The sequence below is a fragment of the Tachypleus tridentatus genome, chromosome 13 (assembly GCF_004210375.1).
Source record: "Tachypleus tridentatus isolate NWPU-2018 chromosome 13, ASM421037v1, whole genome shotgun sequence".
Classification (NCBI taxonomy): Eukaryota; Metazoa; Arthropoda; class Merostomata; order Xiphosura; family Limulidae; genus Tachypleus; species Tachypleus tridentatus.
The window spans coordinates 26374784-26397742 of record NC_134837.1 but is presented as its reverse complement, the minus strand read 5'-3'; the positions used below and the strand labels follow the sequence as shown (position 1 = coordinate 26397742).

Here is a 22959-nt window from a genome sequence, read left to right as displayed (position 1 = left end):
ATCAAATTACAAATTGTTCCAAAGTACATGATATTAGTGACAAATTATGTACACTAGTTTGTTGCAAAATATTTTCAGTGATGAAGTACCTGGTAGCACAGTATCAAATTTCAGAAAATCTCCCAACACAAGTTAGGTTAATTGTATAATTTATTAACTTCTTTAATAGCCAACAGAAGCCTCTAACATAGGAAGAATAAAACTTAAATACAATTTAAGCCTTTAGAAAAGAAATTTGGTTATCAATGGGTTTATCTTGCTTGTTATGAAATACTTTTATATGATGAAGGGAACCCTCATGTGAAATAATTAATAACAAATATATTAAAATGAAGTTGGCTCTTTAAAGAAAAACATACATTTAGCTAATGTTTACTTTTAATGATTTCTTTGAGTTTGAGATTGTACAATACTTAACATTCTAGGTAATGGCTTAAGGTTCAAATTAAAATTTTTTATAAAACTAATTTCTTACCATCATGATTTTCCATGATATTATGACATTGTAAGGCAATTTATGTCAAGAGGATCCCTCAGGTACATAAGAAGATCTAAACTGAAATCTTTCTATTATTACAGTTTAAAAGTTTAATATATTTCCAATACATATATCTGCACATAAAATTGCTGTTTCTCTCGTACATTTGCCTATGCTATTTACAAACCACTAGTCTTGGGCCAACTAACACCTGAATGCATGTGATTAAAGTGAACTGTACTGGTGCGTTATTATGTTATCATGCAGCAATTGCCCTCCACCAATAGGAAAATGACACAACATCTATGTGCAGAAACTTACCTTTATACACTTGCCCTCTAAAGACTTTATTCATAGAAGAAGCAAGAAAGAAAAAGTGCAAGGAAAATGGAGAGACAAGGGAGGATGTTTGGGGAAATATCTATTGCAAATACACTTTCAGTAAAGGAAAATGTTAACTTTTGAGAAAATAATTCTATATAAATAACTGTGAGAATCTCAAATTGAAGTGATAGAAGGACTGATGTAAATTTTAATTCTAAATGAGTTCCTTTCAGAAACCATCCAAAGGGAAAGTCCATGGAGGGGACACATGGTGGCAGGGACTCCACAAATACATAAAACTGCAAGAAATTACACATCATCTTAATCAGAGTATAACTTTGTCTAAAAATGAAAGGAGGAGAGGCAAATGAGCCCTAATTGTTTCAGGGATGGTCAAAACTTGAATACTGCCAATTGCATGAGATGAACTCTCATCCTGTGTTCAAATATCAGAAGTCATTATTCAGAAAAGTATTTTAACTTCAGAGAGAAGCAGTGTTGAAGAGATGAAGATCCAGTCTGAGAGGATGATAGAAGTACAATAGAAAAGTATTGGTACAGTCCAGCTAACATGGCAATTCCTCGAGTAGACAAGAAGGGAAGTTCTTCACAACTGAGAATGATGGATCCCAAGAAAGAAATGGGGAACTCCATGGATGCCAAAGTCCCAAAACAGAAAGAACCTCTTGCAAAGGTTGAGAATTAGAAGTACAAATCTTGGTGACCAGACACTCCACAGATCTCAGGCAAAGAGAAGAAGACTAAGCGAGGCAGAGACAAGAGTTGAAGAAAACACCAAGATGTACCAACTATTTGGTGGGCATAATAAAGGACATGAATATTTTAATAAAACATCCTAAATGATCAGCCTATTACAGAAGAAGGGGGAATTAAAAGAGGACACCTCCTGAGAATTGGTTAATAGAAGTCAATCATTTATGTAAAAGTGAAACTTCAATTCCAGACTGTAAAGGTGGCAAACAAAGGTTTTTATGACTTGATTTAATACACAAGAGACATATGCTGTGTCAAAGGGAAGAACATGGAATGGAAAAACATTATTCTAATGAACAAAATACAAAAATCTTCTGGAGTTCAATTCAACTGAGATGTAGGGAAGGCATTTGACACATTAACTTTGGTCATCCAGAGTCTGGGTGAAAAAGACCACTAGAGATAATAGAAATTTTCCATACAGAATCACAGAACAATCAGAAAGTGGTTGAGAGTCAATAGGCTGATAACTGCACACCAGTACCTGGTCTTCTTGGGGACCACAAAGAAGTAAGAGTAAAAGTATATTCATATATTCTCTCAATGACATATTTGTCCAAATAACCTAAAACCTCATTCTTGATATAACAAAGATAGACAGGATAAGAAGGATTAGAAAAGAAATTAGGAAAAGAAAAGAGGGGGGGAAGAAGAGAAAAACTGTGGGTGATGATTTTAAGAGCCCATCTGTTGGTAGAATACTGTAACAAAAAATTGGCAAACATGAGCAGAAAAGTGCCTATTGGGCCAGACCCAACAGAACAGAATAGTTACAGACAAGACATGCAAAGAACTTAATGAAAAACAGTAAGAGGACAGAATTAAAAGAAGGTCTGGAAAATATGAGTAGAATGTGAGAGGCAGGCTGTTATGGTCAAGGAACAAGACCTGACGGACAAGAAACTAGAGAAGATACAAAAAGACCATTGCTGGGTTGCCTTGGAACTGGTCTCCAGTGAATCAGGGATAGAAGTACATAGACATACATTTAGTAAAGATTCTATCCTAACCCAAAGAGTCCCAGCAACAAAAAATCAAGTAAGCACAGACATGGCAAAAGAAGTAGTAGGGGCCATCATGGTAAAAAGACAGGAATGAATCTCTCCTGAAATTACTTCTGCAGTAGCATGAAGTATGTAAATTACAGGGAGGAGAGGTAACTTAGGAAGGTGACAAGAAAAAAAATGTGATGTAAACTGGGCCCCAGAGAGCAAAATAGAAGAATAAGAGGTCTACTCCCCAAACATATAATAAAGATTCCAAGGATTTTGAAAAGAAATTGAAGAATTGCTGTAAGCTAGGACAGTATAATCAAGAAGGAAAAAGATGATGATGCATAGGAGTACAGGTGAAGAAGTTCATGAAAGAAACTAGCATGAACCTGAATGTTAGGCTGGGAAGGAAATACTAAATAATCTCCAGGAGTAGAGTTATGGAGCAAAGAATGGGAAGAATTGTGATACAAGGAAGAAAGGCAAAGAAAGAAACATATCTGAGAAATCAATTCCTGAAACAGTGTGGAAAGTTGAGAAATGTCTTTGACAAGTAGGTACATACCCAAAAGCAAATCCAGGTGGAGAGAATAGTTCATCAAATTCATCTTCCTCCTGGTCATTTTCAAACTGAGGGGATATAACATTACCCAAAAGGATGAAAATAGAAGACCCAACGTGCATGATGGATCTCAACATGTTTCATAATGTAAGTAACATCCTCAACAGTCAGTGTGCCTCTTCAAGCCACAGTAAAGATAGAGCTTGTATGTTTAATATCATTACTGTCAAAGTCACCACAACTTGACAATTCATTATAACAATTAGAGCTTTTAAAACAAAAGTCGAAGTAAAATGAAAACCAATTTTTGCAAATGAATTAAAATCTCATCAAATTTAAATTAGAACAGAAAGTTGAGTGCTTCTGTGCAATACAATGATGAAGTTTCTCAAGTGCAAATGCATAGAGAAAGCTACTGCACTTGGAGGTTGTGTCATTTCAACTATTGTTGCATGATAACTCCATGATGCACCAGTCCAATTCATATTAAACACATTAATTTAGGCAGACATTCAAGAAAAATAGCAAGTGTATACATAGGTTAATTATGGTGTCAGAACTCTATTATAAGTTTATAGATTAGGCTGACAATTTAGTGCTAGATAATACCTTCAAATGTATATTATTATTATTACCTTGTACTTTTTCTTTAATTGAAGAAACTTCTGGTGATCATGGCCATCCCAGCCTCCAGTATGTCCTCCACTTTGGTAAACAAAGTCCTAATTAAAATGTTTAACATTACATGTGTATTGTTTTAACTTTTCAAAGCATTACAGACATACTGTTAAAGTTTCTCAAGTATCAAAATTATTTAAGATTGGTTCAACAATATTTTGACCATCTGTTGAACACCTTAGAATATATTTGTCCTGTAATAGTTTGAAGGTTATTTTCATCAGAGTTAAGCTACAAACTTATACAAAAATTATTTCTAATATCAGTTAAGTATTTCAATTGTTTTGTCAGCTACAAACTCCAAGCTTTTTTAACTGTCCAAAAAAATCATTTTATACATCTAGTAAATCATAATATACTAAACAGTAAGTAGAATTCAGTCTATCACTAACAAAATCCAGATTTAAACTCATATAATCACCTACTGTTCATTTACTGAACTTATATCTTCAAACCAAAAGATATATTCTGAAAAGTCTGTTACCTTTACAGCAATTCATAACAGTTATTAACACAAAACACACTCAATTTTGAGCATAACATGGAGAACAAAAGTAAAATTCACTAATTTTTGCTTTAAGGTTAATACTAATTGGTATTTAACACTACTAGTATTTGTTGAACTATCAACGACAGAATATTATTTATTGTTGTTTGAACAAAGCAATTATTACAAAATTTTTGTTAATTTTTGTGTAATATGGGATTAATATGGCAAGTCAAATATACCAAGTCACTAAATGAGCTGGTTGGTACCTGGCAAGTAAAATCCACCAAGTCATTAAATGAGCTGGCTGGTGCCTGGGAAGTAAAATCCACCAAGTCATTAAATGAGCTGGCTGGTGCCTGGGAAGTAAAATCCACCAAGTCATTAAATGAGCTGGCTAGTACCTGGCAAGTAAAATCCACCAAGTCATTAAATGAGCTGGCTGGTACCTGGCAAGTAAAATCCACCAAGTCATTAAATGAGCTGGTTGGTGCCTGGCAAGTAAAATCCACCAAGTCATTAAATGAGCTGGCTGGTACCTGGCAAGTAAAATCCACCAAGTCATTAAATGAGCTGGCTGGTACCTGGCAAGTAAAATCCACCAAGTCATTAAATGAGCTGGCTGGTACCTGGGAAGTAAAATCCACCAAGTCATTAAATGAGCTGGCTGGTACCTGGGAAGTAAAATCCACCAAGTCATTAAATGAGCTGGCTGGTACCTGGGAAATAAAATCCACCAAGTCATTAAATGAGCTGGCTAGTGCCTGGCAAGTAAAATCCACCAAGTCATTAAATGAGCTGGTTGGTGCCTGGCAAGTAAAATCCACCAAGTCAATAAATGAGCTGGCTGGTACCTGGCAAGTAAAATCCACCAAGTCATTAAATGAGCTGGTTGGTGACTGGCAAGTAAAATCCACCAAGTCATTAAATGAGCTGGCTGGTACCTGGGAAGTAAAATCCACCAAGTCATTAAATGAGCTGGCTGGTACCTGGGAAGTAAAATCCACCAAGTCATTAAATGAGCTGGATGGTAAAATTCCACCAAATCACTAAAACATCTCTTGATTTCATCCTTTGTATTGTAGAGGTTTATGTTTTTCTTACAGCAAAGCCACACTGGGTTATCTTCTGTGTCCACCAAGTAGAATCGAACCTCTAATTTTACCCTTTTAAACCGACAGACTTATTGCTGTCTCACCAGGTGACCATTGTAGGGGAGTTGAGTTATCTTGTGACTAACTGGTAGTCACCAAAAGGCCACACTCAGAGATTTTAACCTAAATGTAACCCCTTTCTTCCTGGAAGTTTACAGAAATTCCAAAGCAACTAGTAAGCATGAGAGAAGACTCAAGACAAAATATTGTCCAAAACATATGTGCATTCCATTAACAATGCCTTTCAAGTGAACTTATGAGTGCATGTATAGCTTCCTCAAGAACTTAGTGAATTATGAAATGCTCTATCCTAGATTGGTTTTTAAAAAGGTATTTTATTATTCTGAATTAAATACGTTCAAAATATGCAAACTTATGCTTAATAAAATAACATATTGTCTCAAGTTTACAGATAACCTGAAAGACACTAAAAATACATAAACAAACAGCTTTGGAAGATACATAAAGCTTACCAACCAAAACTTAGAACCTTTCTTAGACAGTATAATAAGCTGCAACATAAAATGATGTAAATGAAGCAAAACAAAATGTGAACACTCCAATAATATACCATTTGTGACTGATCAATCAAACCGCATATATGAAAGTGCTTACAGTCCGGTATTTTAATGTCAAACTGATTTCCCTTAGAGTGGTAAGAAAGGTCTGCAGAATAACAGAAGATTTGATCAAGATATTTATCACAAAGTAATTCTGAAATCTTTGAGCAACTGAGATTTTGAGAAGAAAATAAACAAACTGAGCACAATTGTACAAAAATATAATAAATAACCTTTATTTAAACATAGTATTTACTTGCTTTTGAATTATATAAAAGCACTTTTACTTATCTAAACTGAACAAATCTCATTTATATGCAAAAACGGCTCATTTGGGTTGAGAAAATATTTTACATAGAAGAGCAAACAACGTTTCGACCTTCTTCGGTCATCGTCAGGCTCACAAAGAAAGAGGTAACTGACCAGAAGCTGACCACATGTTTGAAAGGGATTGTGTAACTGAGTGTCGGAATGAAGAAGTTGTCCACATATGAATCGTTTAATTACAATCTTGGTAAATACATAGCATGGGCATTCTCCAAATATGTAACATCAGCCAGCTCATTCATCAAAGACTCTTTTAATTTCAAGTCTAATCTAAATCAACTTAATCATAAAGCCTTAATGGCCAGTTTCGATGTTATATCCCTCTTTACAGAAGTTCCAACCACTAAAGCCTGCAAGTTAGCCTTAGAACTCTATATCCGAGACCCTAACCCAACTATAGACATTCCCAGTAACCAATTAGCAACCCTCATAGAATTTTCCACGATAAAGACAAACTTCATGTTCAACAACCAAAACTATATACAAACAAATGGCCTAAGCATGGGCAACCCAGTATCACCAGTTCTAGCCAATATTTTTATGGCACAAGTTGAAACACAAGCAATTAACACAGCATTACATCCACCACTATACTGGTACAGATATGTAGATGACACGGTTGCGGGATTCAAATCTACAGAACACATACTTAATTTTTTCAATCACATTAACTCTATACATCCCAACATTAACTTCACATGTGAACAGGAAGAAAGCAATCAAATATCATTTCTTAACCTCAAAATTACAAGAACCGACACACAATTCAAAACAGATATCCACCGAAAAATCACCCATACTGGACTATACATTCCTTGGGACTCAGCACATGAAACAAAACAAAAACTCAACATACTAAGAAACCAAATAAACACAGCCATAAAACTATGCTCACCAGATAAAATTAATGATGAATTAGACAAAATAAAACAATACTTCATCAACATCAATAAGTTTCCTCCACAAACCGTAGAAAACATTATACGCACACAGCTAGACAGAAAGCAAAATCAACCAACTAAAGTAAATATATCTCACGAATCAAAAAATCACGAAACCATATACTGCTGTATACCATATATTCCTGACATCAGCAAACAAATAACCAACATTTGGCAAAAACTAGTAACAAAATATGACATTCCAGTTAATACCAAATTTATTCAAAAAACCAGGCACAAAACTGAGGTCTATACTATGTAAAAACTACACTGACAAACACCACACCAACATTATTTACAAAATACAATGTGATAACTGCCACGACTTCTATATTGGAGAAACAAGTAGAAAAATGGAAACCAGATTCAAAGAACCTAAAAAGTCACCTTCACACGTTTTCAAACACTGCAAGTCAAATAAACACAACATAACCATAGAAAACACTCAAATACTAAATAAAGAAACAAACATAAACAAACGCAAAATTAAAGAAGCCTTACTTATACAACAACTTAAACCCAAAATAAACCAATATAAAGGAACACCTTTATACCTATATTAATATAATAAAATAAATAAAATTATATATTCAAACATCTAATACCGCCCTCTACATTCCGACACTCAGTTACACAATCCCTTTCAAACATGTGGTCAGCTTCCGGTCAGTTACCTCTTTCTTTGTGAACCTGACGATGACCAAAGAAGGTCGAAACGTTGTTCGCTCTTCTATGTAAAATATTTTCTCAACCCAAAGGAGCCGTTTTTTGCATATAAATTTCTCAACAAATGGGTTTCTCGACATCACTGATGAACAAATCTCATGTTACTTGCATGAAATAATAATGTCAGGCCTATCTAGAACAACTAGTGCAACCCACATTCCTATTAGAAAATAATAGTAGCTGTATTCCCAAGGTATCACCTAACCTATCATGGAGGAGGAACACTTCTCTATTTCCACACATTAAGTGCAACTATACAGCTGTACTGCCCACAGGTAGTCCAAGGAATGAAAAAGAAGAAAGTGGGGCTGAGCAAAAGTAACTGGGTGACTTTCTTTACCATGTGTCATGTGAAAAGTGTATACAGGTCTGAATAACTGAAAATTTGGAAAAGTTCTATATTAGAACAAGTAGATAGATAATGCACAATATGTCTACGTTCCATTATATAACAACTAACAATTATGCCAAGAATTATTCAATCTCTTTAACAGGACATTTTACTGAATGCATTATGTATTATATTCCTTGTCAAATTCTGATATGATAGATAAATGTTAACAACTTCATCAAACTTTTGTTTCAACTCACTCCTCTGGGTTAAATTATTTTGGAGAAATACAAGTCAGGCCAACCAAAAAAAAATCATACCTTAAATGAAACAGTAATTGAACTTATGTTAATATTGTTTTTCTGTTATTTTTACTCTACTATATTCAATACCAAATCATGTGATAAGCAACAAATCAACTAATTTATAAGTATTAATAAAATAGATCTGCTGATATTTTCTTTTGTAATTTATAACAAGAAATAGGACTTAATATTTTACTTTTGTCTCAGAACACTCATAAGTTTATGAAAAACGAATAAGTTTGGGTTAAGACATATCATTCGTAATATCTTTCTCTTTTGTCTGAACAAAAAATTGGTATAAACACGTAAATAAATCTGTTTGGAAGCTTTAATTAGCTAATAATATTTATTAAGTAAAAAATACAAATATCATATACAGTTACCTATCAGAAAATGGCAAATTTACAAACCGTGAAACGTATTTGCGTTCAAAATAAACAAAAAAATTTAATTCATGAAAAAGAAAATAAAGTATTGAAAAACATATTTACATACGTACTTACGTTTCACACTAGATTGAAGAACATATTTACGTACGTACTTACGTTTCACACTAGGTTGAAGAACATATTTACGTACATACTTACGTTTCACACTAGAATGTTCTCCAACATACAAGTGCTGTTTTTATTTCATTAATCAGTATTACTTGTGAATATATTTACGTACGTACTTACGTTTCACACTAGAATGTTCTCAACATATTTACGTACGTACTTACGTTTCATACTAGAATGTTCTCCAACATGCAAATACTGTTTTTATTTCATTAATCAGTATTACTTGTGTGTTAAGAGAAAACTAATACTTAACTGGTTGAACTAAGAAAGGTACTGAATAGCACTGCTAAAACATTATACTGCACCAGTACATAAACCTGTTCAACTAACTGTGTACATAAATACAGAAAGTAGAGAAATCTTTCAATCACTAAAAATAACACTGAGACTAAACTACTGATAAACAAATATTTGTACTTACCTGGAAAGCAACAACTTCAGGGGGAAGATTACCGTCTCTATTTCCATTCTGAACATACAGTATAGGCACATGTCTAACTCGTGTATCTTTAAAACTACACCAAGCATGAAGTCTTGCTTCCAGTTCCAGAATATTTTCATCTAGCTCATGAAATTCATAGTTCAGACTTTTGTACCTGTTACCAATATAACTGAATCAAACATTTACATACTCTGCACATTTTAAAGATTTTTTTTTGTCACATACAACTCTAACAATCACTGTTTGCTGCAAAATCCTTAAACCAATTAACTAATAAATTTCAACATTACTTGTTAAAAATAAAAGCATGTGGCTGTGAACCACTGAACTAACTGTCACCAAACCTGGAATGTATCCTTAAGGCCTTTCCAGGGAATGACATGGAGAGTTGGTATTTGGATATTCCCCCTTCCCTGTTGTCACTACCCTTAGACACTGTCTTGCTGTGAAAAGTTACTTAAAGACAGCATATCTAGGAAATGCTTTACACGTAAGTAAAAGTTAATATATTAATATATTTGTAGCTGATTTACCCCCTTAACTCAGAGTTTTTAATTCAGTTGTTTTTCCCTTGTAAATAAAGTTCTCAACAGAAGAATGCTAATAAACAAGACTATTAATAAGTTTTAAATTGGGGAATTTAAACAACTGGTTAACTTTATTTTCAAATTAAATATGTTTTTATAATTTTGGATAAGAGTATCACAAAAGATCCTTAAGTGTATTTCTTCTAAATCTGGAGGCAAGAGGAAACTTTATTATATATATTTAAACACTTTAATTAGGAGAGAATCTGTTCTTCCTGCTGGTTTTATAAAAATGTTCATCAGTCATGTACATTTGATTAGCAACCAATCTCAAACATCAGAGAGGAAGGAGAAAGACTTCTCTGGTGGTTCACACAAATTCAGAGATGTTGAAATTTTATATTTTTATTTCTAATTGGTTGGAAATTATAGAAGAGTATTATTAAAGGTATACATTTCTAAAATCTGCAACCACCACAACTATCAAATTCCTGCTTTTTGCATCTCAGGCACAGACTTAATGTTCGGCCACTGGGAAGCAGGGAGGGATTCTTCTATGAGTAATATAGTTCATATAAAATATTTTCATTTTCCCTATAACTTAAAATATTTTTCCTAACCTAAGTCAAAAAAAGAACTATATATATTGAAAACAAAGATAGTTTAAAAATATATTGATCTAAATTGTTTTACTTATTATAAATGTAACATTTCTGTAACTACCAAATACAAATATTCACATTTTTACAACCAAAATCCTTCTCAAATATGATAGGTTCAACATAAAAGAAAAAATATGGTCTAAATCAGACATATCATTTCTTTTATATGTACAGTTTGTTTTTATTTGAACTAAATATATTTCATGTTTACCCATTCTGAAGTTGCTCTCTTGTCAAACAAATATCAGAAGCCAATTCTTTACTGAGAACTTTGAGGTCTTCTGTATCTAGAGTTGTGAAACATATGATAAAAATGTTCATTCATATTGCAACACCCACTGGATAGCTCTTACCAGAAAATCATTTTCAAAATCATGTACATTTTGTTTATTACTAATAAAGTTATTACATATCAGCTTCACATTGACAGTTTATTAAAAAATCAAGCTTAAATTTACCTACTGTAACATCTACATACATAATATAGATAGTCTTTACCATAGATAGTCTTTATCAAAGCTGATTATTCAAACACCCAAAAACAGATAAGGTAACCAATATGGTTTGGCAAATTACATGCAATTAAAAAAAAATAATGTATTATTAGTTAAACGTACATATTGTATGTCCTACTATGTGAATATACAACTTTTAATGACACATGGTACTTTCACTGGAGGGAAAGCCCCCACCACCATCTCTTCAACAGATTTAATCATTTGTTAGTTTGCTGATCACATGGTTACCATTTTCATAAAACTATGTAACAATGTTACTTACTGTTGAGAAAACTATGTAACAATATACTTGCTGTTGGTAAAACTACATAACAATGTTACTTACTGTTGATAAAACTAGGTAACAATATACTTGCTGTTGGTAAAACTACATAACAATGTTACTTACTGTTGATAAAACTCTGTAACAATGTACTTTCTGTTGATAAAACTCTGTAACAATGTACTTTCTGTTGATAAAACTCTGTAACAATGTTACTTACTGTTGATGAAACTATGTAGCAATGTTACTTGCTGTTCAGTTAATGAAGATTGTATTGAAAAAAAAAAGAGAGAGAGAGAGAAAGAAATAATTAACAACTCATTTTAGTATATCCAGATTCATGGAGGGTAGGGTGTAGCTACATTACATCGAGCAGCTGATTTGAACAGTAAACAGCTGGGACAAATTTATGTAAGTTAAACTGCATAGCATGGCTGTTAGAAGTCACCATTCTACTATTCATGGACTCAATACAGATTTCAGTGTAACAACTGAAATTACTATAAATGATCAAATGGTAAAGAACATGGGTCCACCTTAAACAATATGATCAAGAAAACCTGCTTCAGACCCAAAGATGACCATACAAAACTATACAACAAGCCTGGACTAATTAAAAAAAAGTCAAGATCTTTTAACAAACATTAAGTTTTCAAGGTACAGAACAAAACAATGAATTTTTATATTTGACGGATTGTTCTTCCTTTTTGAACTTAGTGGACTTTAAAAACACTGTAAATATCAAAACAATTTGTCCAATTAGTTTGCTACTGACCAGAAAAATCATGGAAACTGTACATAACTTAAGAATGAACTAACATTTAATTTATTCAATATGCATTCTGTGATAATTGTAAATATCAAAACACATAAGTTATGAAACCCAAATTTAAGTTGTCATTCCTGAGCAATAGTAATTACATTAAATTACAATCCTGTGCCAGTATTACAAAATGTATCCTCTTTTTATTCTTACACAATGGATGAAAAACAAATAAATTTAACACATACTTTCACATGAGAAGGATTTGTTCTTTAAATGCTCTTGAAACTTTCTTACACCTAGCTGCAATTGGTCAACCATCTTCTTTAATGTTATATCTGCAATAAAAATAATTTTAATTGTTACATACCATGTAACTTCAAAATTTGTTTACACAATACTACAGAAAACTATATTTACTGAAAATGTTAGTTGTTTTTTTTTGTAATATATCATTTCATATATTTTAAAAATTAGAATTACCATTACTTGATATTTTGAAAAATAACTCAGCACATTGCTAATTACCCAATAATAAGTAATTTCTCATACAATATACAGCACCAAGAAACTCACTTATTTCATCTCTTTCTTTGGTAGATTTTTTGTGGTAATCTTCTATATCATCCATTTCCTTTCCTAAAAAGAACTTCATTTTTCTTAACATAGGTTTTACTTCAGTTTCAACAGAAACTAATCTGCAAAATAAGAAAATAGGAATGCATAAATCTAGAGCTGAAATAAGGATTAATCTTTGACCTTTCAATATATACATAGAAAATGGAACACATTCACAGGCTGATAAAACTGTACTTTGACAAAAGTAATGTGACACAAAAGTGTCTAGGGATTTCGACATCTCCACCTGCAAAATTTCATCCAAGAGACATCAGAACCAGGGGCAAAAAAACAGCTATGAAATTACAAACATGATAATAAATGATATTAAAAGGAGAAACTATTTAATCCAACATGAAAAAATTGACAAACCAGATGTGCTGTTTGACCCATCGAATCAGAGTTGAATGAGATAGTATTGAGAAATTCCAGTTTAGAATGAGAACTGGATGAAGAGGATGACTGATTAGAAAAGTATTGAAGAGGTTCATAAGAATCAGAGAATATAGCTGTGAAGTAAATAGCTATGAAAAGACAGTGTGTAAATAACTATGCCACTCTGCATCTGATATGTTTAAACAAATCAACTGAACCAGGTAATTAGGAAAAAAAATGAGGTAGATTTAGATAAACTGGAGGAATAAAGCTGTGGATGGATCAGCATCAATAATCAATCCATTTATGTTTACAAACCACAAGAATGATAGCCTACAAGAGTTGCTACTATGCAAGAAAATCATGCCCATCTTGCAAGAGACTGAACAAAGCCTTGCAGGCAGATGAAGGTATGGTTCATTATGACAAAAAATGGACATAAAAAGGACTTCCAAGAAATAAAAAGTTGAGGCTCTATATCACCAAAAGGCAAAATATGAGAAATCTTTAAAAGAGAGTAATAAGAAGAACCCTAAGTGAAGCCAAAAAGAATAATAGGTATAGAAAAGGAAGATGGACCAAACCTGATACATAGCATCCACTACCAAAGCAACACAGATAAGTACTGGTGATTTGAAAAGTGGATGCTTGATGCTTACAGGGTTAACAAAAACACTGATAAGAAATTCCAAAAGAATCCATCCACTGAAGCATCAGAGGATGTAGAGACTACTCTGTTGGAAAGATATGATCCATCACCAACTTCAAAGCTCTAAGATATGGCATGCCAACAACCTTTCTAGAGTTAAAAAGTAGACATCCCAAGAACGAGTACCTCTCTTTATGATAGAAAGAATACTGAAGTTTTCTGAATAGATTGTAATAAAATGTCTGAACAGAAGTAACAGAAAATATTAGCAAGTCCACTGAACTACCAAAATCTCAAGAATACTGATGTGTATAATAATAAAGGTCTCCAGAACTACACCTCATCCAAACAAACAGATATCCAAGATTATGCTGGACTGACCAAGTCACCATGGAGGTAGAGAAGTCAACTGTTCTCAAGACATATTCCATCAATTTGCAAGAGACCACTGATGGGGATGCAAGTTGGCATATCTCAACGAAATAAAAGGCTCTAGTGAAACTATAATGCCCAAAGAAACACAATGTCTTTGATAGGAAGAAAAAGAGAAAAAAGAAAAGATCTAGCCAGCCTATCAAATGACTTAATAAAGACTCCCAAAATAAATCAGATACTGAGTGTGGGTTATTAATGACTTTGAAATCTCAACCAGCTAATAAAAAAAACAGATTCCCCAAAGATAATGGAAACCATAGCATAATACATCTTCCAGCAATGGCCTACAAGGGACAACTTGTTTATACAGAAGTGAAAATACATCCCCAAATATTGCATTTTCCATGCAACACCCCTCAGAATCCAAATAAAGACATATTTATCTAACCCAAAAAAAAGGGCCTTGAAGTGAAAGATCTAACCATTGGGGATGAAATAAAGGAAGCAACAGGTAGCCAAATAAATATATTAATGTGAAAAAAAAGCATTTGAAACAGCAAGTTTAATTGTTTACTATCTAGAAGAGATCACCCATCTCAATTTGAATAAAATTACACCTTGAACCAAGAGAATGCAGAAAACTGGTTCAACAACAACAGGTATATGAAAGGATACCAATTCCCTATATTTTGTAGAACTACAAAAATGGTGGGAGTAAATCTACTGGACTAGGGTTGAATAACTTTAAGACTGTATTCATTACCTAGATGCAAGACAAAGCCTCCACCAGGCACTGAAGACATAAAGAATCTAAACTAGTAGAAAAATATTGGAGTAGAATAAAGAGGAAATTTAAAGCAGAAAACCACATGAAGCTCCAGAGACAGCAATGGGGTAACCCAAGAGTTTATCAGAGGGGGTCTGTGAGTGTACAATATGTAAGAGCCAAGCTTTCACAAGACTAGAGTTAAAGATTAGCTCCAAAAATGAGCCATCTCTGAGCCCCACAACTACTAACCCACTGTGTTGTTGGAGGGCAGGAAGAGGACAAAGAACATGGAGCAGGGTAAAGGTAACCTGAAGAGTCTCACGCAAGAAAGCTCATGGATCTTCCTGGACCTAGATACAAGAGAAACCAGAGTAAGCATAGGAAACTGGAGCTTGTATCACCCTCTTATCAGTAAATGGGTATGATTGGACTGCTCAGAAAACAGAGTGAGAACTCTTTCAATGGTTTTGGCATGCACAACACTTTTCAGTGGTAGCACTAAAACACTACTTAACTGCTTTGTGGAGAGATCAGCTGTAATCTGAAGTTGAATTTTTCAAAAAGTTGGGATAAATACCAAAATTTTAGGTGGAACCAAAAGTTACCCATACAATAGATATCATAATAAAAAGGAATAAGATAAAATCATTTTCACTAATCTCTGACATAAACAGGAAAAATTAAATAAGAACAAAATGATAAGTTTGACCCAAGATGAAACAAACATTAAAAATCAAAAGTAGAAAACATAATTAATGTGCTTCAAAGTAAGACATAGGCAAGAAAAAATGAAATGAATGAAAGGAAAAAAAACCTCAAATTATTACATTAAAAAGCAGTTTGAAATTATGTAGAAGCCATAATATAAACCTCTCAAAAATAAAATAAGGTCATAGAAAAAAGAAAAGTATTGCACTAAGATTATCCAGAATTGTACAAAAAAACTTTTGACAAAAGGAGTAATATCTTGAACATAAATGGAGCCTATAGAAAAATCACAATGAACGTTATTACATGAGAAACAGAAAGTAGCTCAAAGAAGTATTACAAGTATCTACATAAGTGATTAATCTAAGTTGTATCTGAAACTTAATTTTATTCATTGAAATACTATGTTCATGTTTTCTTCCCTTTTTATTTTTCTCCTTTAACTGCTTTTAATTAAATTTGTGTAAAAGTTACTCATTCAATTAATTTTGAGAACATAGCCACACTCCATATTTTATAAAGTTTATTACGCTCTTAGAATTTTATGATCAAAATGCCACTTTAAAGGCATTATTTAAACTATTTCATTTTAGTAAATTTTCAAACAACATTTGCAAACTACAATTTATCTACTGTGTTTTATTTACAAACATTCCAGTTTCTACAGTTTACACAATTATTTTGTATAGAACAGATGGATCTGAAAAACTTTAGCCATCTTACTTTTTTCTAAGTAGTTCAGAGTTTTCAGTCTCGGCCATTTACTTCGATCTTTTGAAGGGTCTTCAGAACTAAGAAAGAAAAGTCTTCAAACATTATACAACTTTTCTATTAACATAACAATCAATAAAAGCAGACAAAATTCAAGGGCCATTAGGTTTGAAATGAAAATTTGATAATGTTAATTAAATATACCATGTAGTATTACATATTTTAATTGACTGTTACTAAGTGTATGTGAAGTGTAAATACAAAAACTAACACTGATATTTTACTGACCAATCATTATCCTAAATTCCACAATTGTATTAAAACAACAAAATAGACTGATGCTCTCAATTTAATTCTGTATTATTTTGTCTACTAGAAAAGAGTGAACAAAACTGTTCATTCATGTGACATAAATAGGCTATACTGGAACTTGTCCTCTTTCTCAGGATTCATAAAGAGATTGATGAATTATGTTGTGCACTTCATGAAAGAAAGAAATTCCATTTTTGTATAACCTCCTCCTTACTTCAACTGTTCCAACTTTTTATTCTTTCTTCTGAGACCTCTTGAGCTTCAACATTACCTTAATATAGGTGGTGAACACTTAAAAAATGTGCTATTTTTGTAGCTTCTGAAAATCTGGCCTTTTATTTATATTTATGCCTGATCCTAATAACAACCAGGGACCTTACCAAATTCTATATTTTTGCTTATTTTTTGTAATTATGTGTATTTTTTTAAATCCTATTCAGTACAATTTCAAATATTTTAGTGCCACTATAAGTTACTTCAACAGACTCTTATCATCTTTACTGTTTAACTAAATATAATGCACATTTATTTTTAATATTTGATGTTACACTTCTTTTTAGAATTGTTTCCTTATTTAATACAAATATATTCTTTTTTCACTTATTATTTCAATTAAGTTTAACATCATAATATGAATTACTATTGTTAAGTGCTAAGTAAGTTATTAATATGAGAAAAAGTTGTAAACTATGATCTTACTTAGAAAAACAGCCATAAAATACATTATAAAAACTCCATTATTAAATAATTTAAGTAAACATGTAGTACTAGCGCTACTACAGTAATGCTACGTATTACTAATGTCATTGGGTTTACGTTACTAAAATATCATATAATTTACTAAATAGCAATTTCTGTGAACTACAATATTGTCCAAAAGATTCAATTTTCAAAATCAAAATCAAAATCTAAAATATAAAAGTTTTATTTTTATTACTATTACTGCGTCTGTGCCCAACAAAACATTAAAATAAAAAAAAAACGTTTTAAGCAAACTTCATTGCTTTATATGTACAAATAATTTTAAAAACTGGTTAACAATTAACTATGAGCCTTAAACATAGTTACAACTTACAATGACTGTCAAATGTGGATTACATATTTTATTCTAACTCTTTGTTTACCTCAGTTCTTTTAAAATTTCTCACAGTAGCCATATTACCACTAAACGGTAATAGTAACGTTGCAAAATAATTAAAAGGTAAAAGCGTTTGGAGCCTGCTTACATAGATAGTGAATATATAGTTAAATACGAATATACACTACTTCAAAAACATCACAATACCCACTATAAACTGTTTGTTGATTTATCTTTTCCATCATGATCGACATCTTTTATAACATATATAATCTTGAAATATTGTTTCCATATTTCTTTTCGGAATTTCAATATATTATCAAATCTAACACGTTTTAACTATCGTAACATTTGACCTGGTGGTGAGAACGCCTAACTCGCAATGTAAGGGCCGCTGGTTCGAATCCCCGTCACACCAAACATGCTTGCCCTTTCACTTTCGTTATAATGCATGGTCAGTCCCACTATTCGTTGGTAAAAGAGTGGCTTAAAAGTTGGCAGTGAGTGATGATGACTAGCTGCTTCTCTCTAGTTTTACACTGCTAAATTAGGGACGGCATGCGTAGATAGCCCTCATGTAGCTTTGCGCGAAATTCAAAACAAACAAACGTTGAACTTGCGACTAGCATATGTTTCTAAACTTTCCCGGACAGAACATGTAAATAACATAAAAACTAAAAGTTGACGAAGAATAAACTATGCCAGGAGTCCAACTGGTAAAAATTATGGAACACCACCTGAAAATATCCTTAAAATATACAAAAAAAAAACATTTATAAGACCTGTAGTAGACTATGCAACTACTGCATGGATTAAAGTGAGTGAAAAACAACTGCAAACCAAACTACAATCATAACAAAACAAAATACATTAATTACGACAGCATATAGAGTACCCAAAACCATTTTCTCAAAGTTTATGCATAAATACTCTAATATACAAACAATACCAAATAGACTTCTACATAGTCTAATATAATAAAATAATAGTCTAGTATAAAATATTTCGAAGAAAATGGATAAAAAATGAGCCGTTATGCGAGCTAGACAGGTATTGCATATATGATGAAGAGAGTCCTAAACACCTCTCCCCAATTAATTTATACATTGCATCATTAGGTTAAAATTAAGTTTAAAAAAATCAATAAAAATAGAAATAACAAAATAATAATGAATAATATATATATATATACCAGTGCTAAAATAAAGCAGGTTACCTATGATCTAGACTTAGATATATGAAAGTATAATATACGTGGACATTGCCCTGAAAATGGCCTGAGTAATGTTCATCACTCTAACCCTCATGTATTAACTTTAAATATACTAACAAGTCCACTCTAACAATGAAAAGGAAGAGGTCTAGTGTTCCTGACCCTCCCAGGTATACAAAATTTGTATACCCAAACAACTAGAAAGAAAGAGAGAGAGAGATTGTGTATGGTTGTACAGTGTATTATTAAACTGAACCAGATTCCCCTAGCAGTACTGCATAGACATTAATGTTGTAAAATATTATGCAACTTAGCTATTCACATTACACCCTTGTGCAAATTAATTGAAACAAATGGTCATTTTACAATATTTTCAACATGGCGGCCGGTGTAGGCTCGCTGGACCCGCTGATTTTCTTTAACAGTCATTTTTCACACAGACGACGTCATTAGTTGCATGTTTGAAGATCTCCAGATGAGAAACTTCGAGAATCTCACGTCAATCAGCTCGTAAAACATCCCTTGAATATGTTTTGGGGCTTTTTCAGCTACTATGGCGTCGGAGGCTTACATATCGTAGAAGGTATGATGCGAGGACCACAGTACATCGAGATTTTGCAAGGAAGAGTCGTTCCAGAATTGAAAAAGGGATTTCCAGATGGATCTGGCATTTTTCAGCAAGATCTGGCTCCGTGCCACACATCAAAACTTGTGAAAAATTTTATGACCACAATGCGAATAAAGGTGCTGGACTGGCTTGGAAACTCTCCGGACTTAAATCCTATTGAAAATCTTTGGGCTATTTGTAAAGAAAGACTTCGGGGAAAAGACTGTACCACGAAAGATAAGCTAATTGAGGTGTGGTACCACGATCCAAAAATTAAGAAAGATTGCAGTCAACTCGTGGACTCGATACCAAAGCGGATTGATAATCTTCTGAAAAATAAAGGCAGTCAAATCATGTATTAATTTGTGAGTAATTTTTGGATTCTCAAAAATAAAATGCAAAAAAATTGAAAAAATCGTAATTTTCCGTCTTGTTTCAATTAATTTGCACAAGGATATAGATCTAATTTCGAGAGTTAACCCTTCCTTGATCTGGAAAAGTTAGTTCACAAAACATGTTTAGAACAAATTGTGGCTCGATATTTTTGCTGACCTTGAAGTGATTTAATTTTGAAATATTGTAATTATTATTCTTAATTTATTTATTTTAGTGAAATTACTAACATTATTATTTATATTACATTGCTTATTCACGTTTGTATCAAGTTCTGACCAGGCACGAATTTCGTAACTGTTTTTTTGTTTTGTTGAATTCAAATTATTTGAAAGTTTCGTTTTGGGTTTCTAAATTATTTTTAGTTCAACCCTAATTGTAGAAGTGTTCTGTTTAAGTCTTTTGCAATTGTTCAATGCGGCCATTCTTTTTAAAATACACAAATATTAATTTGATGTAGGTGAAGTAAGCCAATTATATGGGATTTGACATAAACAAAACTATTAAATAAATAAATAAGCTTTGTTTGGGTAATTTTTAACAGCTGAATGTGGAGATTTCCTTTGAATCTAATCTCCACTTCCAATAAATAAATAAATAAATAAGTTCCTGATCTTTCTTTACAAACACCCAAATTAAGAAGATCCTCGTTACAGCTTCGTTAGGAGAAAGGAGTTACTATATTTCAGCAAAACTGAAGTAAAAGCATATGTAATTATTCAAATATTTTGAATGCATTTTATGGATTATGACACCCAAATATAAAAAAAATTAACTTGTAATTTAACAGTATTAACATCCACTGATGAATTATTCTTCAAAATGATCATAATAAATGATGTTAAAGTATAAAAAAGATTAGCTATTTATAATATTTCAAATGATGGTAAAAGTGGCATGATATAACTTACAAGTATGGATTATTTTTCAATAATTGAGTAATTTTGAACAGTAACAGACTAGCTATAACAGTAGTTGATATAATCAGACGCCTTAACTAAGAGCCGACTTTTGAAATCATCTTTCAAATAATATATGTATAATAACAAATATTATGCACAAAAATAAGTTTTCTTTTATCATGCGTTTTGCTCTTGTTCACGAAAAGTAGTATAAAGTTCTGATTTTTCAAGCTCTGCTTACAAATCTGATTGAGCTTTCAGTCCCTAAGTTGCTAGGCATAGTCCAAAACTCAAATTACGGGGGGTCCTCTGATCCCTCTCAAGTCTCTTCCTGGTTTGGAATAACAAACTTGAATTGGTAATGCCCACTACTGGCACAGCGTGCCTATTCTACTGATACCCACTACTGGCACAGCGTGCCTATTCTACTGAAGAAGTTCCACTTTAAAATATACACGAAAAACAGGTGTTATTTTTAAAAAATTTAAATGTCTAATTCAGAACACGATGAATTCGTTAGAGATCGTGTAATAATTCACCTATAACTTGCTGTTACTCTCTGTGGTATATAAATATATTGTTTGTTTCCATCTTATTATGTCAGTGTAGTATTATTGTGAAACTATAATTTTTTATTATATGTTGCATGCTTCACATAACACATGGTTAAAGTAATCAATAACTTAATTTAAATCTAGCTGTCTTGGTTTCTTTATCATTATCCAACGACAATACTTGTTCAATCCACAAGTAACAAGACTGTGATGCTGCATACTGTACACGAACAACGACACCGGGATTGTTCACCGTAAACAAAAACAATATTTGGAAGTTAGAGCTTTACCTGTGTTTGAATAATGATGGATAATTACGTGTATAGTGTTTGAAACTGCGACATTGTCTACAAAGTAAGTAATGGTGAGTTTTAACAGTATAAAATAGATTTTTTGTTGATTAAGCAGCCTGGTGGAAGATACAGAGAGCCAATAAAAGCAAAAATCTGTCATTTCATAAAAGCAAGTGCATACACCATGTTTGTGTTGAGGCTGCTGTAATAAAGATAGTTTATTTTGTATTTTACCTTGTATTCAGTTTCGTCATTTCATTTTCATCAGTACAGAGGGCTCCTGAGTGGCACAGCTGTATGTCTGCAGACTCACACCGCTAAGATTCGGGTTTCGATACCCGTGGTGAGCAGAGCACAGAGAAACCATTGTATAGATCTGTGCTTATTTACAAACAAACAAATAAAACAGTATAGAGATTCAGCAATAATTCACACACATTTGAATTAAACTCCCTGTTAAACATATCTGTCACATTGATTTAAAATATTTCGGCTCCACCTGAAGACACTACAGGAAGATTCAATTGAGGAAACCATTACTTATTCGCGAAATAGTGGCACAGTGATATGTCTGCAGACATATACTGCTAGAAACGTGGGTCGATACCCGTAGCAGGCAGAACAGAGATATCTATTTTTCCAGCTTTGTGCTTAATAACAAATGAACAAAAAAAAATTACTCATAAGTTAACCGTATTGTGTCTTACTATTCTTTGCAATATAATTTTTCCTGAATTAAATGTTTCTTTTTCTGAGCTACATAAGAAGTAGAGTATGTAATTAATTGATCTACATCTCTGTGTGTGATTGTTTCTTAAGGCCAAGCAACACTGGGCTATCTAATGTGTTAAGCGAGAGGAATCAAACCACTGATATTAGTAAATCCGTAGACTTACTGCTGTCTGAGCGTAGGACATCTCTTTGTGAATGAGCTACGAAATATGTCTCTAAAGGTTGGTTTCAGTGTGATACACTGCGCGACGTCTTCCGATGTTTATGTTGAATACTTATTGGAAAAGTATAAAGATA

General features: G+C 32.6%; 1 protein-coding gene across 5 annotated transcripts in view; it reads right to left on the bottom strand.

Annotated features, from left to right (window-relative positions):
- The window catches only part of LOC143239443 (coiled-coil domain-containing protein 112-like), a 34605-nt gene extending 16273 nt beyond the window's left edge, over positions 1-18332 (bottom strand). For 2 of the 5 annotated variants that reach the window (XM_076480505.1, XM_076480501.1), the window contains exons 1-7: positions 18015-18213; positions 16591-16658; positions 12950-13071; positions 12622-12711; positions 11042-11117; positions 9621-9795; positions 3766-3852 (exon numbers count right to left, since the gene is read on the bottom strand). In XM_076480505.1, the coding sequence (XP_076336620.1) occupies positions 3766-3852; positions 9621-9795; positions 11042-11117; positions 12622-12711; positions 12950-13071; positions 16591-16628 (588 nt within the window). In that variant the 5' untranslated portion in view covers positions 16629-16658; positions 18015-18213. Of the gene's footprint in view, positions 1-3765; positions 3853-9620; positions 9796-11041; positions 11118-12621; positions 12712-12949; positions 13072-16590; positions 16659-17965 lie in introns of all 5 variants that reach the window. The other 3 variants (XM_076480502.1, XM_076480504.1, XM_076480503.1) reach the window with 2 other exon arrangements.
- Between the last annotated feature and the right edge of the window lie 4627 nt (positions 18333-22959).